Source organism: Indicator indicator, chromosome 5, assembly GCF_027791375.1.
Source record: "Indicator indicator isolate 239-I01 chromosome 5, UM_Iind_1.1, whole genome shotgun sequence".
Lineage (NCBI taxonomy): Eukaryota > Metazoa > Chordata > Aves > Piciformes > Indicatoridae > Indicator > Indicator indicator.
This window is the reverse complement of record NC_072014.1, coordinates 20726318-20747616: the sequence shown is the minus strand read 5'-3', so window position 1 is coordinate 20747616 and position 21299 is coordinate 20726318. Positions and strand designations below refer to the sequence as shown.

Here is a 21299-nt window from a genome sequence, read left to right as displayed (position 1 = left end):
ATGAGGTTGAATCTTAAAATTCAGCATTTTTATTTGAGGATGTAGTTTTTCTTTGGCTTCTGCTTTAATTTTTCTTATTTTTTATTGAGACTGCAAAGAACTTTCAAACAAGTGTGCACAGAGAGATGTGCTGGTAGTATTGAGCAGAGAGGCGCAGCTGTGTCCAAATTATTATTGGATGGTATGTGATAATTTCACTCTGCTGACTAGCCTGGATAGTGAATATAAGACTTTAAGATGGCTTATACTTAAAGAATAAGCCATAAGGCAACCCCTACCATCAGGTATGGATCTATCTTCATCCATGTGTGGAGTTTTATGTACTGCATTGTCTACTGTGAAAAATACCATTCGCCAGTGGAGAGAGTCTTAATGAATACTTTTTTTTAGTTTGGTTAGGGTTTTCATTGTGGTCTGGTAGAAAAATGAACTGTACCATGGCAGGAAATAATATATAGTCTGTGTTGTATCTTTCTCAGATCTTTAGTCAGCACCTGTACTGGTGGATTCAATCTGTAACGGCCCAAGACAAATGTAAATCTTTGTAGCATGACTGTCAAATTAAGTGGTATTATTTAATTAAACAAATTTTATTGTAAGAGTCTCTTTACTATTGAATATCCTTTAATTTAAATACTCTGCATTTGCATATATTTTCTTTCAAAAATCTCAACATAATTTGTAGTGATACTGTGTTTTTAACTGTAAAATAGAAATGGAAGAGCACAAAATCACTGTCATGATGCTTGCAAAGAAGAATGTAATTTTTTCGTGTAATATGTGTTACTGATGTTGCAAATATTGATTTTTTTTTTTTTTTTTTTAAATAAAAAAAACTCAAGCAGAAGCAGCACAGGTAGGTTGGCTTCTCAGCATTGCTTTTTTCTTAAAGGATAACAACAGAGAAGAACGGTTTACTGATCTAATTTATTGCTGTCTGGATTCTCCACAAAATAAACCAGAACATTTCCCAAATGAGTATACTGGGTTGCCTGGCACATTAGAGCAGTAAATTGTTCACCAGTCGGTGTGGGCTGTTCCGTGAGTGCCAGAGCAACTGTCACCAGGAATGTGATCTGGTGCGTTTTCATAGGAGATGTCTCCTTCGTTTCAGAAGAACTGCTGTTTAAAATCAGCTGTTGTTTAAATAGTTCAGAACTAGCCTGGGGCTGGGTGAATCATTCTAGCTGCAACTGCAAAAATGCCATGTTCCGGGGACATGTTCTGCAGAAGGGATGAGACTCAGATTAGGCTATCGGGTAAATGGCCTTTTGAAAACAAGTAAGCAGAAATCTGTATTATCCATTGAGCAGATGGTGATCTGTACTGTGAAATAGTACCTGTAATGTTAACACCTCCTGGCATTTAACAAGGGTAGGTATGGTAAGAGACACAGGACTATTTGAAGAAATATACAGGATGGTCTGGAAAACATTGAGTAATTAATTTATTACCATTGGTGGTTGTTGATTGAGGTGTATAGGCAAGCTGCTTTGAAAGTAATGGCAGAATAATATAGCCAAGGGAATGTGAATATGGAAAAAAATAAATGAACTAAAGAGTTAATAAGTGAACTAAATAGGTAATAAAGCTTCTTTTGCAACTTTACCATAAAATGTATTCTTGGTAAAATGCATTTCATTTGGGTTTGATGCATCACAAGTGTCACATTCACTACTACTGTTTTGAGAATTCCATAATTGCTGCTTTGGAAAAAAGAATTGAAGTTGTATTGGTTTAGTTTAAACAGCAGACCAGATGTATTCTGCTGAGAAGGGCCTGAGATTAGATTTCTGTATCAAAATGGTAGTGAGAGTCAAAAAGTATGGGCTCTGGCATTGTGATTTTTCAGAGCATTTGCTAGTATGGAGTGACCTTTTTTGGCTGTCTTGGAGTGTTGGCTCTTTTCCCTTTAGAGAACTGCATCTAAAAATGTGTAATTTCCTAATGTTCTTTAACAGTTGTACTAATGCTTGTGAGGATGTTTTGACTGTGTTTGGAAGAGAGGTGGTGTGCACAGTCAAGAACAAAAGCAAGAGATGTTCATGGGATGCTCCCTCTCTAGATGCTGTCTATAGCACAAAAATGTGTTTTGAGTGCCTCCAGGGTAACACACGTGGCTCCTGCGCTGGATTTCACTGTCAGCTGTCAAGGTTGTTGGTTACTTTTCAGCTGTATTCTTTGCATTTGTTTTCTCCTGTTGTTTGGAGATCTTTTTAGAAATGATTAGCATTGTTGCTGAGTTTGCTGATAGTGTCCATGGAAATGGCAGAATTTCTTACAGTGTCTGTTGTTCCCTTTTTAGTGAAGATGATAGACAGTATTTCAAATGGACCTAAATGTGCTTAACTTCTGCTGGTTTCAACTGGCATTGTTATCCCTTTCAAAAATAGGTCTGTAAAATAAATCTTTCAAAACCAAAGCAAAGCAGGGTTGTAGATATGCTGGGAATGACTCACCACTGTAGTGCCCGAGATTGTTTGCTCAGCAGCGCACGTGTGTGAAGGTCAAAGGTCTGAGGGAAATTCATGCTTATCCTGGGAGTGCTCAAAAGTGGCAACCAGCTGTTGCTCATAGCAAGCATATTATTGTCGTGTGTAGTCCTTCTTTTCTCATACATCTTTCCATATTATTCTTGTGAGGGAATTATAAAGATTAATCGATTCACCTCATGCTTTGTCATTGGGGCTGCTGAAGTTGCACGGTGATTAAATCTGCTGGCTCTCAGGCCTTAGCAGTGTCTAGCAAAGTGTGTGAAAAGAGATCATGGCCCATATTTAATTGTCCATATTTGTTCAGTGTGAAACAAATCTTAAGTGAAAATCACGTTATTCTCTTGGCCAAAGATGATAAAATGAATTTGATACACAGCCAGCTCCTGTAGCTGCTGTTACAAATTCACATAATTGTGCAACTCCCTGTAAAATTTTTCTTCCACTCAACTTACATTTCTGATAGAGAAATATTTGATAATTATGTAGTGTGGTCCCAGAATATTGCTGAAGGGGTAGGTTTCTTCTCTCTCCCCAGCCAAGCTATATTCATGCATATAGTGAAAGAATACTTTTGTTGTTGTCAGTTCAGGTCCTGTCCTAGTAATAGATGCAATACTGTTTGCACAACTTTCAGCCTACAGGAATGTGGGGTGTTAAAAATACTTGAGCAGAACATGGAATTAGTTATTTATTTTCAAGTGAGAATGTGGAGAGTGGTGAAAGATGGAAAAAAGTATGTGTGAGGGGAAGCATGTAAAAATAAAGCATGTGTGCATGTGGAGGTGGAGCAGTATATAGTGGAAGAGAATGCAGTGGGTTTCTTGGCATAGTCTGAAATATAAGTTATTTTGCAAACAGAAAAATCTTGTTCTTAGGTTTTGCAAGCTGGTAGAAGTTCTCAGAGTTCATACATTCCTACTCACAGTAAAATGTAACTGATTCTTCTTCCAGAGATGTATATATGGACAAGTTTCTTGTGACCATATGATTTACTTCTGTGGATTTATTTGATTAATGTTTCATTATCTGCATGGGACATGAAAAAAGGCTCCTTAAGTGTCCTAACTGCATGGGCATTTGTATGGCTTGTTTTTTCTACAAAAACACCTTGTTGGAGTGATGGTCTTTCAAGTGGTGTGAATGCCTGTGTTTTCCAGTTAATCCAAGGGAGTGAGGGGACTGTGTGTCAGTACAGGTACCTGGTAACGCATCTGCTTTTGTTTGTGGCTTGAAGAAATGCCTTTATTCAAACTGTGGATCCTGTTATAGCTGTTTAACCCAGGGGTATGATGGTTTTGAGCTGAAAGAATAATCTGAACTTTGCTTTAGCTGTGAGTGACTGTTGAAGTGTGTGTTTGCTGCTGGCTGTTTGTATACTCCTTCTAGGGATTATATGCCAAGAAGGTATGTGCCTTTTCCACACAACCAGATCTTTTTTAGCCCACTCCTACAGGGTTACCCCTCTGTGATGCCATGGGCTTATGCTGGCATCTGGGAGAGCATGGCTTAGCTCAGAGTGCCAGTGTTGTTGTGGGTGAGCTTCCCACTGGAGCTGTGGTTGGTACACTTTAGCAGAATGTAATCAATTACTTTTGTTCAGATGGTGAACCTACCAGAGCTGCATATCACCATTTCTGTAGTTGTGTATGTAGTGCAGAAGGTTTCTACCTGTCTTGTTCTTCTCCTACAATTCAAAGGGAGAAGGTGATTAAGGCTGGAAAAGAAGGAGCAAGAAGAGTCTCATACACTGCATCTATGGTTTGCATCAGACTGGGGAGCAGTCACTCTTCCAATACAACAGGGCTGTGGGACGAGTTGCTGTAATGTGCTATACTGTCTGCTGTGAATTGCTCGTTCTTCTTACTTACTGCTTTCATGCCTTTTAATGTTTAATTATGGTCATAAAGGAAACTGGTGTACTTCATTCTGTGAAGGAAATAGAGGAATGACATTTCAACCCAAATACTTGTTTCGTGCTGTGTTAAAGCTGCAGGGTTTTTAAAAATGGTTTTTGGCGTGTTATGAACAGTACGTGCCTGTTAGGGTTGTTACCTCTCTAACAAGCAGTGCCTTCAAATACTGACTGGGAGCACTGCACTTGCAGATTGAGTTTTTTTTTTTTCCTTTCTTTTCAAAGAAAAGTCTGAGCAACTGGTTGCACATTTTGGTTACTTCCCGGTTTATTTTCTAAAACACTTATCTAGTAGATGATGTAATACTCCTTTTGTTTTTCATGAACTTCAAATGGAGATGACATGTCAAGTGGGGGTATAAAGACAACCCCTGAATGGCCCGGATACCGGAGATGTTAATTCCTGATTTCTGGTGTGCATTTGCTTATCTGAGCCTGTAGAGTGGGCATGCCCATGAAATACGCATCACAGCCCTAACTCTGTGTCAGCAGCTGCTGCTTTACCGCCTGTTTTGCTGACAGAGCTGGGACAGCTAGGGTCCCCATGGGGGCTGCTGGTATGACAGCAAGATTGCGGTGTGGGGGATAGCAGGAATAGACAGTTCACCTTTTCTGTGCTTGCAGGTAGCTGGTCACCCCTGCTTTATTGCAGCCCGCCCTTGTCCTGCTGTGCTGTAGCACATTTTGCTGCCTGCCGTGGGGAGGAGTTGAGTTGTGCCCAGCTGGCTGTGGTGGGACTCTGTAGTGTCATTGAGCCTCATGCAGGCAAGGTGGCTGTGGGCATGGCTGGCAGCACTAGGGCCTTCTCTTCTAAGTTTGCTGAAATGTGTGCTTGTCACTTCTTGAGTTAAACCCTCATGTTGTTGTAAGAGTATTTAATGCAGTGAGAGACACAGCTGTTTTAGAAAATCTGAATGACAATCCCTTTAACATTATTCATCCATAAGTTTATTATAGACTAATTATAGAACTGTCTAATACATGTTTTACAGTATCACTCCATGCTCAAGTCTGTTCCTGGCAGGGGTGTTACTCTTTCTCTTAAATCTATGTAGATTGTAAAGGAAAAACAAACTCTTCCTATATTGTGCAGCTTTCACTTGCTGTTTAACAGTATGAAAAATGTGAGGTATCTCCTGGTTAAAGCCAGAGAGCGGTGTCTGAAATGGAAAACTGTTTTTTGAAGCATGACTTCAGAGCAGACTGTACCATTCCTTGTAGGAAGCTTTCCACCAATGAAAATGAGATCTGCAAAACCTATTTCAAATCCATACAGGCTGGGCTCTGGACTGTGAGGAGAAAGGATTTATTTTTTCATGTGACTTTCAGAAAGTCAGTAATGAGGGGAAAGGGTTTATTTTTCCATGTGACTTTCAGAAAGTCAGTAATAAGTGGCCCTTCCAGAACAACAGGTATCTTTGTAGTTCCAGTTTTGGTTTGTAGTAGCTTGTCCTATTCCTTATGCTGCTTTTGGCTTCTTTTTTCCAGCCTTTCTTATAATCTGCTTGCTAAAACTGGTTGAACTAATAAAGTGAAAAACGGGATCCTTCAACTGCCAAGCCTCCAAGCAGCAGAGATTAATGATGTACTTGGCCATGGCTTTGCACTGGTAGTTGGAAACTTAACTGTGGAGTAGCAGATTGGGAGTCATCAGTCATGTAAAATATCTGTTAATAGTAGATTGGCAGTGATGGGTCTTTCTGTGAAAAGCATCACAAAATTCCCCGCTGGCATAGTTACTGGCTGTATTTTTTTGGAGAAGTTCAGACCCATAGTTCAGTTCCCATTCCCAGCCCTAGCGTATGAAGGGATGATCTCTCTGTGCTAATTAGTCTGTGGTGCTCCTGTCCTGTGATTTGTTTCTCTTGTGAGAACCCAAATCCAGGCACAGGTGGCTGCCACTAGTAATCAGACACAGTATCTGTCCCATTGACAAGCTGGAATGTGGGGGTTGAGATGTTCCCATGTTTTCCTTTTGTCAAGTTTAAAAACTGTTGAGACCAAACTAGTGCAGAGTACTGAAAATAGAGCACCAATGGAGGGTTCTAGATATCTGTCTCAAATCAGGGGTCTCTTCCTGGAAGTTTTTTAAACATTTGATAGACAAATAATTACTGTTACTGCTGATTAGTAAAATTTAATCTAAATAGGAGTTCATGGTAGTTGCTTTAATTTCTTCATTTTGTTCAATCCAGTGAAATTTTGCAAGCAAGTACAGGAAGTGTGAGAGGAAAAAGGAGTCTGTCTAGTCAAGGATGGAAGAAGTTCCATAGCATTTAGTTTCATCACCTTCCACATTTGTTCCTCTTACATGTACGGTCTTTCCGAAAACGCAGTGAAGTGCAGAATCTGCAGCAGCATTGTTCTCTGAGAACAGCAATATTAAATTGGACATCAGTGCTCAATTAAGGTTGCAAAATTGGAAATTGCTTACATCACTATTTTATTCCACCTATATGTGGAACTGTCTAATGGTTTGTTACCCAGGAAACAAAGTGATTTCTGCTCCAGTCTGTTAAGCTCAGCACTGTTGGTGTGTTGCTGTTATTTTTAAAGAAAGGATGGCAAAGACCTGGTGCCTTGTTTGGGGTTGAAGATGCCATGGGAAAGGAAAGAATTTAAGAAATGAAGGAAGCTTTGGGGCATAGCAGAGTATCTGAGCTCAGTACACTGTGGCATTTTTTATATTTGTTTAACTCAAAATGTAATTTACTCATTGAAAGCCTCTTACATTGATGAACATGATTTGCTTTCAAAAATGTTGAAGATACTCTCTCTCCTTTGACTTGATTTCTTGAGTGTTTTTTCCAAAATAGGACTGTAATGAATCACTGATAATTTTTTTTCTCCAACATATGTTGTAAAATCATATGTTGTCTTCACAGTATCACAGTATATCAGAGGTTGGAAGGGACCTCAAGAAATCATCAGGTCCAACCCCCCTGCCAAAGCAGGATCACTTAGCATAGTCCGCACAGAATGCATCCAGGTGGGTTTTGAAAGTCTCCAGAGCAGGAGACTCCAGCCCCCTTGGGGAGCCTGTTCCAGTGCTCTGTCACCCTCACTGTAAAGAAGTTTCTCCTCATGTTGAGGTGAAATCTTCTATGTTCAAGTTTGAACCCATTGTTCCTTGTCTTATCACTGTGAACCACCAAAAAGAGCCTGGCCCCCTCCACTTGACACCCACTGCTCAGATATTTATACACATTGATCAGATCCCCTCTCAGGCTTCTCTTCTCCAGACTAAACAGCCCCAGGGATCTCAGTGTCTCTTCATAGGGGAGATGCTCAAGTCCCCTAATCATCCTTGTGGCTCTCTGTTGGATTCTCTCCAGCAGTTCTCTCTTTCTTGAACTGGGGAGCCCAAAACTGGACACAGTATTCCACGTGTGGTCCAGGAGGGCAGAGTAGAGAGGTAGAAGAACTTCCCTCGACCTGCTGGACAAACCTTTCTTGATACATCCCAGGATCCCATTGGCTCTCTTGGCCACAAGAGCACATTGTTGTTCCATGGAGAACTTGCTGTCCACCAGCACTCCAAGGTCTTTCTCTGTGGAACTGCTTTCCAGCAGGGCAGCCCCTAACCTGTACTGGTGCCTGTTGTTATTTCTCCCCAGATGCAGGACTCTGCACTTGTCCTTATTAAACTTCATGAGGTTTTCCTGCCCCCAGCTCTCCAGCCTGTCCAGGTCACATTGGATGGCTGCGCAGCCTGATGGGGTGTGAGCCAACCCTCCCAGTTTTGTATCATCAGTGAACTTGCTGAGGGTACTCTCAATCCCTCTTTAGCCAGATCCAGGCTGTTAATGAGGAAAAGAATTTCATTGTGGAGTGAAGGGAATACTTCCAGGAGCTTGGGGGTTTTCTGATTTCCTTTGAAATGGTTTTCTCATCTAAACTACAACTTTCCTTTTGGAAGCAACCAGGGTAGTTTCATGAGCAGTATTGGAGGGAGTTCAGATCATTGTGAGCAGGAACTGTTCCCAGTTCTCACTGTTGTTTGCATTAGCTGAGAAGGAGCCACAGCCATTTACTAAACTTCTCAAAACTTACAGATCAAAGCAAGGAGAGTTTTAAAACTTGCACCCTATTGCCTAATGTTCTGTAACATCGCTTAAAATAGAAAGCTATTTCTGATGTATTTTGGTTTGGATTTTCATAACTATTTTTTATTAAACTAAGTTACAGACCTTCTTCTTGATGTTCTCCTGACTGTCCTGACCAATCAACAGCCATTGACAAAGTGAGGCCTGGTGTCTGCATGACTGGGCAGTGAGTTCCCAGCTCCTTTCACTTCATGGAAACATGTGGGTTTATAAAGTGTTTTACATGCAGTTATCCAGAGGTCTGGTCCTAAGATGACTCGAATCAGAAGGAAACTTTCCTGAGGCTTAAGCAGTGCTCAGTGTAACTGATGACATGGAGGTTTTCTTACTTCAGTTGTTTCGTCCAGGTGTTATGTAGGACTGCGTAAAGGTAGGGCAAGTGTAGTGGTGCCCTGAAGTTAAGTGGAACGATGTGGTGTTGCACTGGTCCCTCTCTTGAGAGGGGATGCTCAGCCCTCCAAGTTGTACTTTGTGGCTGAACATCACAAATGCAGGTACAGCGAGGGTCACTAGGGTCCATACAATGCAAGCACCATCCACCTGAGCCAAAACTGTGTCTCAGTGAGGTCAGTTAATTAAACTGGCATTCCATGCCAATCCTGGAGCTCTAATCCTGTAGGATTATCTCAAGTTTAACCATGAGTCTCAGCTTGTAAGCAAGTAAATCTGAACTTGGAAGCCAGCAGATAATTCATAATTGGAAGTGAGACTTCAGTTATTATTACACATCTACAAAACAATTAAGAGTATCCAAGAGAGTAACTAAGAGAAACCAGGAGTTAATCTAAACAGCAGAGTAACAGCACTGATTTATTTGGTTTGAAATGAGAATGTTAGTTTGAAATTGGAAGGCACGTTTTTTTATTTATAGGATATAACAGAATCTAGAGGGCACTGTAGTTTTGTGTCTGAGTATGAGAAAACTCTGATTTTTTTTCCCCCTCTGATATTACCAACTGATAGACATTTATTTTAATCTACAGAAATGTAATGAACTATTAATAGAATTCAATGTAACTAAGGTGAATGAGGAAAATCAGGACTCAAATAGTATGAAGCATCTGGTTCTGTAATTTAAATGTAGAATAGTAATGGGGTTTTTTGCCTTTTAGCTCATATAGTTAGGTACTAAGTCAACATAATTCAAACTGTAAAAAGCTAAGGTTCCAGTAGAAACAGATGCTTATGTTCAGTATACTGTATGGCTGAGCTGCTGTTCTCTGCATGGCAATAAGGCAAACTTGCCACGGGACACAAAAATCAGTAAAAAGACAGTATGCTGGAGTTTCTGGGGCTTTCATCTCCAAGTCTGCAGTCCTGACATTGGGGTGTTGTCTTGATGTCTAAATACAGATTCTGAAGCCTGACTTTGGGCATTCAGATACTCTAAGTATTGACTGTAGCCCTTGTATGCCTTCAGGGAGGAGTTGCAGTGAATAAAATGAATACTACTATGATTATGGGTGGAGAGAAATTAAGAACTTGGTTTTGTATGCCTTTTTTTGCAAAGGAAGTTCTTTGGTTTTAATCTCAGCGTTTCATCTGCAATATAGGGAGATAGCGGTAGCTAGAAGAGCACCTCCTCCCCCTTCCTTACCACTTTCCTTTTGCATAAAGAGGTTTTGCTTGCCCCAGAGAAAGCTAAAATGAAGCATGCATAACTGCGGCAAAACCTAGCCAATTTTGGCATAATGAGCTCAAACTTGATTAAAATTCTTCTATTAAACACATCTGACTTAAGTAGCCATACAGTAATGACTGGAATGTATCCTAGGTCTGGAAGGACTCTGAGCACATAGCACAGCTCATTTACAAGCCGATTCATTCGGACTGCCTCTAGTCATGCTGAAATTCACACTGCTGCATGATCCATGTCATACTTCCTTAGTTTTGTTCACACTTACCTTTAAATGAAGTAATGTGGCTTCTATAATAGAATTTGGATTTTTCGAAACGTACCTCTTGAACAGTAGGCAAGGTGAACAGCAGTTCTGTTGATCACAGGCCAGAATGTGCTTGAAAAGGAATTTTTATGTTTTGCTTGATTTATTCAGCTGAAGATTAGATGCTTATGACTTTCTTACATTCCTAGTAATCCTCATAACGTTTATAACCTTACCACCTTTAGAAACCTGTCTTGCAGAATAGGTTTAGTCTTCTCTGCTGTGGTCTTTGGGGCAGATGAGTAGTGAGGAAGTACAAAGGAGTTCGGCCACTTTTTAATGGGTCTTTGGCTGCTACTTGACAGTGCACTTCAGGATTTACCTTAGTGCCTACCTGAGCTGGTCTCATGGTTTGCAAGCACCTGCTCTTTGTATGTGCTGTTGAACTACATTGTGGTTAAGGACTTGCACTGAGGTACCTAACAGAGTTCAAGATTATAGTGTTTGATGAGTCTTGAAGGCTAGTGACAGGATTCCTGACAAAGTTCTTTGAAGTCTGGAGGGTTTAAAATATATTTGCTTTGAAGTACTTTATTTACAGTGGAAAATAACTTACGAAAGACTTGGACAGGGGATATGGGTGCTGGGGAGATCAGGTTGGATTCACTTTTTCCATTGTAAGAAGGCTAAACAGTTGCATTTTTCATCTGTTGATCTTAACAAATGTCTGAGATGCCACTGAGTGTTCAGGGCATCTTATGTCAGGTGACCTGTCTTTCCACTTTATCTTCAGTTGGCTGTGCTCTTTATTCCCTGATGCCTCAGCAGGCATCTCCTCTGATGGAACTGTCATCAAGACCACGGTCACATTGTCACCAAAATTGCAAATCAAACTCCTTAATGCTGGGTTTCGCCTTAACAAGCAGGCGTTATGTTATTACAAAGCTGCACAAGTTTGAGTACTAGGGGCATTCCCACAAATCTCCCTGCACACCAGTGAGGATTTCCTGAGGTGATTTGTACATGAGTTTTACAAATAATGCCTAATACAGCTATTCCTTCTGCCTGTAGCATATTGATAAGGTTGCATGAGTATAGTTTAACACGTGCATTTTCATTTTGCTGTGCTGGCAAAACACTTACCTAATGCTCTTTCCCAAGGTCTCTGGTGGTAGTTTGCTGGCATCCTCTTCCCCACATTATCCTTTTATGGTATTGAGTCACCTCAAGACACTTAAGTGTTTATCCAACTGCCAACTTTGAAGATAAAACTAAGAATGTTCCTTAAACAATCACAAGTTTTTCTTACCTGACATGTGATGTCCACACTTGATGTACACAGGTGGTCCTTGAGCTGATTAATCACTTGGCTTGTTTTTTTTCATCCTGATTTTACAACATACACTTCAAGATTATAAGGTTCCTAACTAACTCCCTAGATTGCTAAAACATTTTCAAGGTTTCAATTAACGAACAAAGTGAAGATTCCTAGTTTCCTGGAGAGTTTCAGAATTTCAATTAATGAACTAAGGGACTATGTAATTCAACAATTCTTTCAAAAACACCAAGGCCTGGCACTCTGGAACGCAGCCTCATGGTAACAACACCATGGTATGTTATAAAAGGTACTTGGCTAGGGAGAGGAAGTAGCTAAGCTGTCCTCTAGAAAACAACAGGGTCATAATTTGATCTAGCACCACTGCTGCCAATAGTATGCAGGTGAGTGAAACCAAATGAAGATTTCAATTCCAGCAGCTTTGTGTTCACAACATTGGGAAAAAAAATGGTTTCTGATCAAATTTCTGTAAGTGACATTCAATGTTTTTAAACCCCCCGCTTTGAATGAAAAAGTAGAAATAATAATATTTTCTGTAAGTTAGGAAACCAGTGCCTATACTTTCTTATGTTTGTGGTCGTTAAAAATTTAAAACCACAAAAATCTCACCTGTTGTTCCTTGGGACTTAACAGAACTGAGGAGAAAGCATATCTATTCCTACGTTAGAAATAGCTGAGGAAAAGATGCTTTACAAAATGATTACTCCAGGAGTTAAATGCATTGTTGCCAAAATTAGAAAATTAAGTTATTAAAGGCCTTTCTAAAACCGTGATTTTTTTATATTGCAAACTCCTGTGATGACTGCTGAGTTTCTGAAAATATTTGAAAAATATGCCAGACATACATAAGGGAGAAAGAAGGAAATATTTTAAACCCAACTCCACCTACACTGTGTGTCCTCATTCTGTGTATGCTTTGTTTTCTGTATTGTGCATTTTACCTGAAGGTCTCACCATTCAGGGAGTTCCAGTCATGGGGGCAAATTGGGCATTGTGGGAGAATTAATTTCTATAAAAGTGGTGAGAGCTTGTCTGTTCCACAATATAGATGTAATTATCTGTTTTAAAAGAAGCATTTCTCCTAATACATGTTCGGTTTTTGTCTCATTGTTTTAGTGCTGTGTTTTCTTAATAACAAAAATTACATATTGATCCAGTCTTAACTGTTAGATATGAATAAAAATTGCTCTTGTTTTTTAGTAAAAGCATTCTGAGGGACAGCAGTGTCCCTCAGAATGTGTGCTTTGTGTCACTGCCACTGTAAAGCATGCAGAAAAGTGTTTTGTTTTTGTTTTTTTTTTTGAGCAAAACTCTATAGCTGAAGCCCTAAAGAGGCTCTTGAGTTCTTCTCGAGCTTTGTGGATCCAACTATAGTCCTAGCTTTGCCCTCCTCGACACTGTCATGTCAGGCATCTCTTCCCTCAAGTGTTTTGTACCAGGGCCAGGAAACACATGGAGTCAGGTTCAGCATCCATCCGTCCATCTGTTGCACCTATCCACACACTGTTCTGTTATCCTCAGTTTTTCAGCTGAGCATGATGTTTGTTCCAGAACGGGCTGCATACTGGTTGTTGCTAGTTACTAGTTACTTGAGAGGCAGCAGTATTTTGTGTGTGTGACACTTCAAAAAACCCTTAGCACTTGGTTTCCAGAAGAGTGTCTAAGGAGGGCTTGTTAGGGCCTTTTTATAGGAGAAATAAGTTCTTTGGGAGAATGGCTTATTCTCGATGAGAGACTTGTTAGGGAAAAACATTTTCATCTTCAGTATATGGCCAGAGGAGTGAAGTGAGTAAGCGTGTTTGCATGGACCCCAGTGACGCTTGGTCTGGGAAGGGTCTTGCTTTGCTTCATGAGTATTAAGGTGCCTGTAAATTCAGGCAAACAGTGGCACAGGACTGGCATGAAACTGTAAGACTGAAAGCACTTGTATACGCTGTTTTGGGGGAGTTGTGGTTGTTTTAGTAAAAACTGTTTTTCCCATCCTTACAGTTTCTATTAGGACAAAAAAAAAACCACCACCACTTGACTCCCTGGCAGAAGGGTGGTTTCTGCAAAACTGCAGGACACCTCCGTTTTTTATTTCTATCACGCACTCTCAGGGAGCACTGCAACAGTAACAGCAGTAGTATCAGTACATCTACTGGTTTGCAGGTCCAGCTTCTGGTGCTTTACAGACCTTCCCCTCACAGGTCTGTGATGTAGCTTTCTTCCTGATTCTGTTGCTGCCTTGTTTTCTAATATTCCCTCTATAGACCACTTGAAATAATTTGTTTTTCTGCAGACTGCTGGTTGGAGCTCCTCGGGAAAAGGCCTTTCCATCCCAACAAGCCAACAGAACAGGCGGGTTGTACAGCTGTGATATCACGTCTCCAAATACACCCTGCACCCGTGTTATATTTGATGAGGAGAGTAAGTTTTTCAGCACTTCTGGTTTGGATTGAAACAGCAATCTGATTTTTCTCATTTGTTGTGGTACTATCCAGAGGCAGTGTAGTTGCTTCTATGGTTTTATACATAAGTTTCTTTGCACCAGAATAAGTTGTAGCTTAATTGCTAAGATAGCAGGAGATGCTTAAATCTTGGTAGATTTGAATGTTTCTATTCTTTTGTAAATTGGTGTACTAGAAGTGTTTTATAAAATGGATGTTGTCAGTGATAAAATATACAGATACTGCCACCTGCAGACTGTCTCGTGTGCTGTATGAAGTGCCTGTCCTGACAAAAGCTTTAAGAAAATAAAGAAAAGTAGTAAAAAAAGTAGTTAATTGTTAATATTTGAAGCTGTTGTTATGATACTCTACAGCTGACCCGAAGAAGGAGAGTAAAGAAGATCAGTGGATGGGTGTAACTGTCCAGAGTCAGGGACCAGGAGGAAATGTGGTGGTAAGTCTAAAAGGACTATTTATAAAAATGTTTTGGGTCTATGGTAAATGTTCTGAATAGTTTGTGTTTCCATGCAGCTTCCTGAAAGATAACTTTCCTATGTTTACTCTGATTTCTTGTAAGGACAGACTTAAATGTTTGTCTAGCAAAGTAAGACACTTGAGATTATGAAAGCTTTAAATTGTTTGTTTTTCTGTGAATTAACCTTTCTCTGTGACCTTGGTAGCCATCTAGGGTGGACAGTTCATTCTCAGGGTCTCCACTTACTTACTTTCTTTCTTTTTTTTTTTTAGATATATGCATTGTTTCTTTTAAATACCACTAGCTACAGAAATAATTAAAAAAAAACATAAACAACAAAACCAACCACAAACAAACTGTTCTGAGGTTATAAAGTAGCAGTCTGTCATCAGCCTGCTGTCAAAAATGGTCAGCTTTGCTTTAACTTTCGTCAGGGACTTTGGCTGAGTTGCTCCTATAAATTATTGAAGACTAGCAGTCTGTTCTTTATATTATCCAATACAGAGAGGAAAAGCTTTCTGGAGAATGCTAATTTTTAACTCTTTCTCAGTTAAAATAAACCTCTCCTGGTGCTGCAGAACCAGCTACATCATAATGGGTGTGCAGAGAAGCACAGATTATATTCTTCTGCAAACTGGAGGCAGGCAGCTTCAGGGTGTGACTCTGGAGTTAAGGATATAGAGGCAGAACTAACTTGCTTCAGTCTGCCTCAGAACCCAAAGTGGGAGAAGAGCAGACAGAAAGAGTTGTGCTCATTGAATAATTAATCATCAGCTCATGCTGTCTTGTCTTTTCTGAGGAGGAACATTCTGTCTTAAGTGGGTTAATAGATAAAGTGTGGGCAGCCTGAAGGTTGCTGCAGCAGGGCAATACTGCAGTGCTCTAAGTGTGGAGCAGATGGATGTTTGCTTAATGTTTAAGCTTTGATAGGAACCATAGAAATGGAATGGCTGCTGAGAAACCTGACTTGCTTGTGCTCTTCACACACCTACCGCATCTGGATCTGCAAAAAACACTGCTGGAAAAGGGGTGTGTTTGATTGTTCCACCTCCTTTTACAATGGTTTGGTGGTTACACCACCTAACCCACTGGCTGTTTAACCTGTGTATTAAATATTTCATTAGAATCCTGTTACCAGGTGAACAAATGTGAAGGTAAAGAGGTTAAGGAACCTCAATGCTGGTGCCCTGTGTCAGTGACAAATATCCTGTAAGTGGAACATCCAACATAGGAAGTAGGACTGACTTCTCTTCACTGGAAAAGCTTTCAGCTCCTGCTATGTGGTACTTTTCTAGAAGGAGCGAATTCTGAACAGTCTCAAGTAGATGGTAGTTGAACCAGCTTCTCCTGTCTTGCACAAGCACGTTAAGTCATTTAGCTCTTACAAGCTGTGGAGAAACACAGACACCTTTTTCTTTGAGACATAAGGTGGTTCTCTCCTCACTTCTTGAAAGAGAAGGATTTGTATCAGAAAAGGCTCTAGGGGTAAAACCCCTAAGTCCCACAGAGAAGAGGGATTTAATCATGCAGTGTCCCTTGAACATGGAGCTGGTCACCCACCTGTAGATGCCCAACTTTTCCCATATGTTGCCCGTAGGGAACAGTGGACTCTGCACTGCAGCACAGGTGTGTCTACAAGGTGACTGACTGAGAGCATTGCTAAAGGAGACAGCCTCCCTTGCTGACCTGTGTCCAGACAGAAAGCATCACTTGTATTTCTTGTATCTTGCAGACATGTGCGCATCGCTACGAGAAGAGGCAGTATGTAAACACCGTGCAGGAGACCCGGGATATCATTGGAAGGTGCTACGTGCTGAGCCAGGATCTCACCATTAAGGACGATATGGACAATGGAGTGTGGAGCTTTTGTGATGGTCGTTTAAGAGGCCATGAGAAGTTTGGTTCCTGTCAGCAAGGTGTTGCTGCTACTTTTACTAGAGACTATCATTATATTGTGTTTGGTGCCCCAGGCACTTACAATTGGAAAGGTATGACTTGGCTTCCTTCCTGCATACTCTTCCCATTGCCTCTGAGATTGCTCACAAGGGTTGCATCCTAAGTTGTAATTTTTTTTTCCTTTTTTTGAAAGGGAAGGGCATAATAGAGGTCTAATGATTTTACCCTATTTTTACAAAACACTGTGCTACAGTATGAAAAGTATTTACTAAAGTTCTTTTAAATATCTGTGAAGGAATAATTATGAATGAATAGTGGAACTTTGTACATATGTTCAGCAAATTTTTCCCGTATTAGTCTTAGTGTTATGATGGAATTGAGAGATTGCTTTTGATATTTCCATACTGGAACAAATTATGAAATTATTTTTTCCTGCATTTGACCAAATGTTAGGTATTTGCACTAAGATCTTTGTTTATCCTGCAGTATTCTTCACTTTATTATTTGTGAAGTCTGTGTACACTAGCACTTCCTCAAATTAAATACTGGAGGATTGCAGGAAAGTAACTGAACAGAGCAGTACTGCATGTATTCATACCTAAATCCATGGACATTCACATATAATTCCATGGATAGTCTGACTAAGAGCTAAGTACTCTGTATCATCTAGGAGATACTCCATGTCTTAAGGGACAAACCCCATGGATTTTCTCAGTTAGTTTATACTGAGAAGCATCTAAATGGCCATCTCTGTGTCTGATTTTTCCCACTGCGCTTCATTACACCGACAGCTGTAAATACTTGCCCCTTTAGAACATCTGATCCTCAAACCATTAAATTTTTTCCCCTTGTACACCTGTGCCTGCTATGTGAACCACGCAAAATCATTCAAGTTATGTTCTGGCACAAGGCACGCTTTAGTGAAAACTTAATCTTCCATTGATCTGTCAGCAAAACCCTGACCAAGCTGAAACAGCATACTGAGTTCAGACACTGCCTTGCTTGAATTGCAGAGAAGTACTGTGACAGTGTCTCAGCCACAAGAGTATCATGGGAAAACATTTGTGCTTGCCAAAATGTTAAACGTGCCTGTTGATAACAGGGAGGCACATTTTATTGAACAACAGCACCTCTCCCCTTAAAGAATGTTTTCTAAATGCATCACTGGTGTTTGCAATAGCTGAACAGTTTGTTTGTATCCCTGAGTACTTAGCTCTTTTAAAGACAGGCCTTATGAGGTTAACAAGTGTGGGATGAGGGTGGTTCCAGACCAAGTTGGTCCTGTTTTTGTGAAGAAATTCTCAGTATTATATATTGCCTGAATCATTGCATGGCCTCTCTGTAGAGCAGTGTGAGGTTCTGGCACATGATAGAATTTCATTGCCTTCTGAAAACACTTTCACTCAGTGCATTACTCTGTGCCTGTCCCACACAGCAGTCATTCATCATAATGAATGTTAGTTTGGAACCATTTATCTGGTTTTGTTTTGTTTTTCCTCCCTTACCATTCATTCGCTTTTATTTTATCATTTCATTTCCTCAGGGGTGGTTCGTGCAGAGCAAAAGAACCAGACATTTTATGATCTGGGTATCTTTGATGATGGGCCTTATGAAGTTGGTGATGAGAGCCGCCAAGATAAGAATCTAGTTCCTGTTCCTGCTAACAGTTACTTAGGTAGGATTAAGTACATATAGCAAACTTCTTTAGGCTTCTTAAACTCATGATCCCAGCCTGCTGCAATGGTATGAAATGGAAGCATTTGTGGATCCTGTAACGTGCTATCCCATTTGAATGACTCTCATCTCCCTCCGCATTTTTGGGCCAATTGTAAGTGTAAGATGACACTCTGCTGAGGTAACTGGAAGAGCTGTAATGTAATGAGATATAAAAACTATGATGAGTACCCTCAGATACTCAGGGAGTGATTATAATCACTGGTTAATTACAACTTAAGGATCTGTAATCCTTAGTCAAAAGGTCTCTGCCATCTGGTTTATAAAAATTTCAGTTTCTGGATCTGTTAAGACTGCTATTTCTCTCTCCTGGTAGGTGAGTGCCATTTCTATATTCTTAAAGTTTTTAAACTCTGGTGGCCTTTTTAGAGGCTTTTAAAATACCATAATATAAGTGGTATTTGAGTTTGTGTGGTGAAGGAGGTGAGATTCTTGCACTTGCACACAGAAAAGAAATAGGTCCTTAGGCCAATGTGTGTTACTGTACACCTGGAGAGTGTAGAGATAAGGCCACATTGCATTTTTGGAGAGGCCTCAAGTGTAAAGAACCTTTCTGTTCCAGTGCAGATTTCTTTGGTGTATTGATCCACTGCTTTTTGGTGTATGCAACAAACACCATTTTGGTGACTTGAAACTGGGATTTCTGTGTGACTGGTGGAAAGGACATTGCTAATATAAAAAGTAGAAGAAAGTAAAAAAGAGAGACAACTTAGAGCTACATAACTGCTAGAAGAAGTAGAACACAAACTTCTGTTAAATAGTAGTAATTATTGAGTGTAAAAAACAAAAAATCTTAGGTTAGAAAGACAAACTGATAGCCTGATAGCCTTCTCTGGTGAGATGAGAGTTGGTAAGGTGAGAAGTGCTGTGGAGTCTTTTGCTGTGAACAGAGTAATAGCAACTTTTTGCAGTTTCATAATAAATGCATTTTTCTCCTAAATGTAAAGGTTACCTTTGATTTGTCACAGTCAAAACCACTTCCAGGCAAGCTTGCTGTTCTCGCATATAGACAGTAAATAACCATGGTTGGAGCTGCTTTGCTTAACTGCTGCTTTTCTCTTCAATCTTTCACTCATGTACAGGTCTTCTGTTTTTGACAGCTGTATCTGATGCTCACCCAGATCAGTTTGTATACAAAACATTGCCTCCCAGCATACAGGTGGACAAATTGGTGGATGTAATGATGAATAGCTACTTAGGTTTGTGACCACTTGAGGTGGCAGCATCTGTTCAGACATACTCTCCAGACCTTTGACATGATACTCCCCCCTCCACCCCCCCCTCATTTCAAATACATTGCAAGTAAAAGCATGTAAAAAGAGGGATTCAGATGAAGAGGAGCCTGCAAAATAATATGGCTTCAGGAAGCATTGATTTGTCTTGCATTTCTCCAAACCTTCTCTTCCTTCCCCCAGGTGGGACTCCCTGCAACTGTCTGATTGCGAATTGCTGCAATTGAGAATTTTCATAGTAGTGGTGAAGTATCATAAGGATTTCTGTCTGCTGGCAGTTTTCTTATTTGGCCTTTATTGGCTATGTTGGTATATGCGCTATGTTCCTTTGACGCAGTTTTTCATCTATACTAAATAGTATTAATTTTTATAAAGAATATCCAAGACTAATTTGAATGTGTCCTTTCGGGCTGCATTAAATCCAAATTGCCAAATTCACCATTACTGTGTAATGCAATTCTCAAACACTGTGCTGTACATGGCGCTCATGTAAAGACTCTGCCTGTGGGGGCTACATTTGCATGTCTGCAGTGGAATGGCACTGGCTTGTACTTGGGAAGCCTTTAACAGTTTTGCCAGAGGTGAAACACTCAAACTATATTCAAGTGGTAAGTTGTAGACATTTCAATGCTTGTACGTTTAAACATGATCTCATATTTGGTATCTGTGAGAAGGAGATCTGGGTGAGCAATGGAATAATATATTTGTAGGTGAAATACTTAACTGTAATGTATGGAGGAGTGTAGACTTGTAAACATGCATTCACCAGTCCAAAGAGAAATGGATGATTCTCAGGGTATCACGCTGGTTAAGACAAAATTTCTATTCAATATACCACTTTAATATAGAAGGGGAATGTAATTTTTCTATTAACAGTACTAGTTGCTAGTTTGTTCATATTTTATTTCTTTCTCTGCTAAAAGGTTTCTCTTTGGACTCTGGTAAAGGAATTGTCTCCCAAGATGAGATGACTTTTGTGTCTGGTGCCCCAAGAGCCAACCACAGTGGAGCAGTTGTTTTACTGAAAAAAGAGAAAAATCAGCGAGCGCTTTCACTCGAGCACATGTTTGAAGGAGAAGGGCTGGCCTCTTCTTTTGGCTATGATGTTGCTGTTGTGGACCTCAACAGTGATGGGTATGGCCTTGGTTAATTCCTGCTGCCTGTATAATGAAGGATGGAAGCCTGGATTATTTCTGCTTTGGCTTTTCACATTAGGAATGCAAGTAATGCCAAATGCATCTTCTGTGTCTGGCTGTAGGAAACAGTGAGCATCTCAGAATTAGTCAGGACACAGGCTACGTTTCTCACAGAAAAGAGCTTAATTTTAATTTAAACAGTGTAAATAAAGAACAAACAAATATCACAGCTAAAGAAGGCCCTAAAAGATCCTTGTATGTCATCAAAAGCATACAGTCAGCTTGTAGTATCTGTGGAGCTGTTGTTGCTCAACAAGTTTAATGTAATTTGTTTTGCAGCTCTTTGGCTGGCTGGCTTGCAGACCACAGTCTGATCGGTTATTTTTCACAGTTCTTCTCTAAAAATACTGCCCTTTTCCCCTTTAATTCTAAGATGGCAAGACATTGTTGTTGGAGCCCCACAGTACTTTGACAGAAGTGGAGATATTGGTGGTGCTGTGTACATCTACATTAACCGGCAAGGCAAATGGGAAGGAGTGAAACCTATTCGTTTAAATGGAACCACTGACTCCATGTTTGGTCTTGCAGTTGAAAATGTTGGGGACATAAATCAGGATGGATATCCAGGTGAGTGAAAGTTGATTACAATTAAAGTGTAAGACCTG

General features: G+C 40.2%; 1 protein-coding gene across 4 annotated transcripts in view; it reads left to right on the top strand.

Moving 5' to 3' along the window:
- The window catches only part of ITGA6 (integrin subunit alpha 6), a 44796-nt gene that overhangs the window by 6860 nt on the left and 16637 nt on the right, over nucleotides 1–21299 (top strand). For 3 of the 4 annotated variants that reach the window (XM_054381461.1, XM_054381458.1, XM_054381459.1), the window contains exons 2-7: nucleotides 14014–14141; nucleotides 14536–14615; nucleotides 16369–16624; nucleotides 18076–18207; nucleotides 20422–20632; nucleotides 21068–21261. In XM_054381461.1, coding sequence (XP_054237436.1) covers nucleotides 14014–14141; nucleotides 14536–14615; nucleotides 16369–16624; nucleotides 18076–18207; nucleotides 20422–20632; nucleotides 21068–21261 — 1001 coding nt within the window. Of the gene's footprint in view, nucleotides 1–14013; nucleotides 14142–14535; nucleotides 14616–16368; nucleotides 16625–18075; nucleotides 18208–19348; nucleotides 19466–20421; nucleotides 20633–21067; nucleotides 21262–21299 lie in introns of all 4 variants that reach the window. The other variant, XM_054381460.1, reaches the window with a different exon arrangement.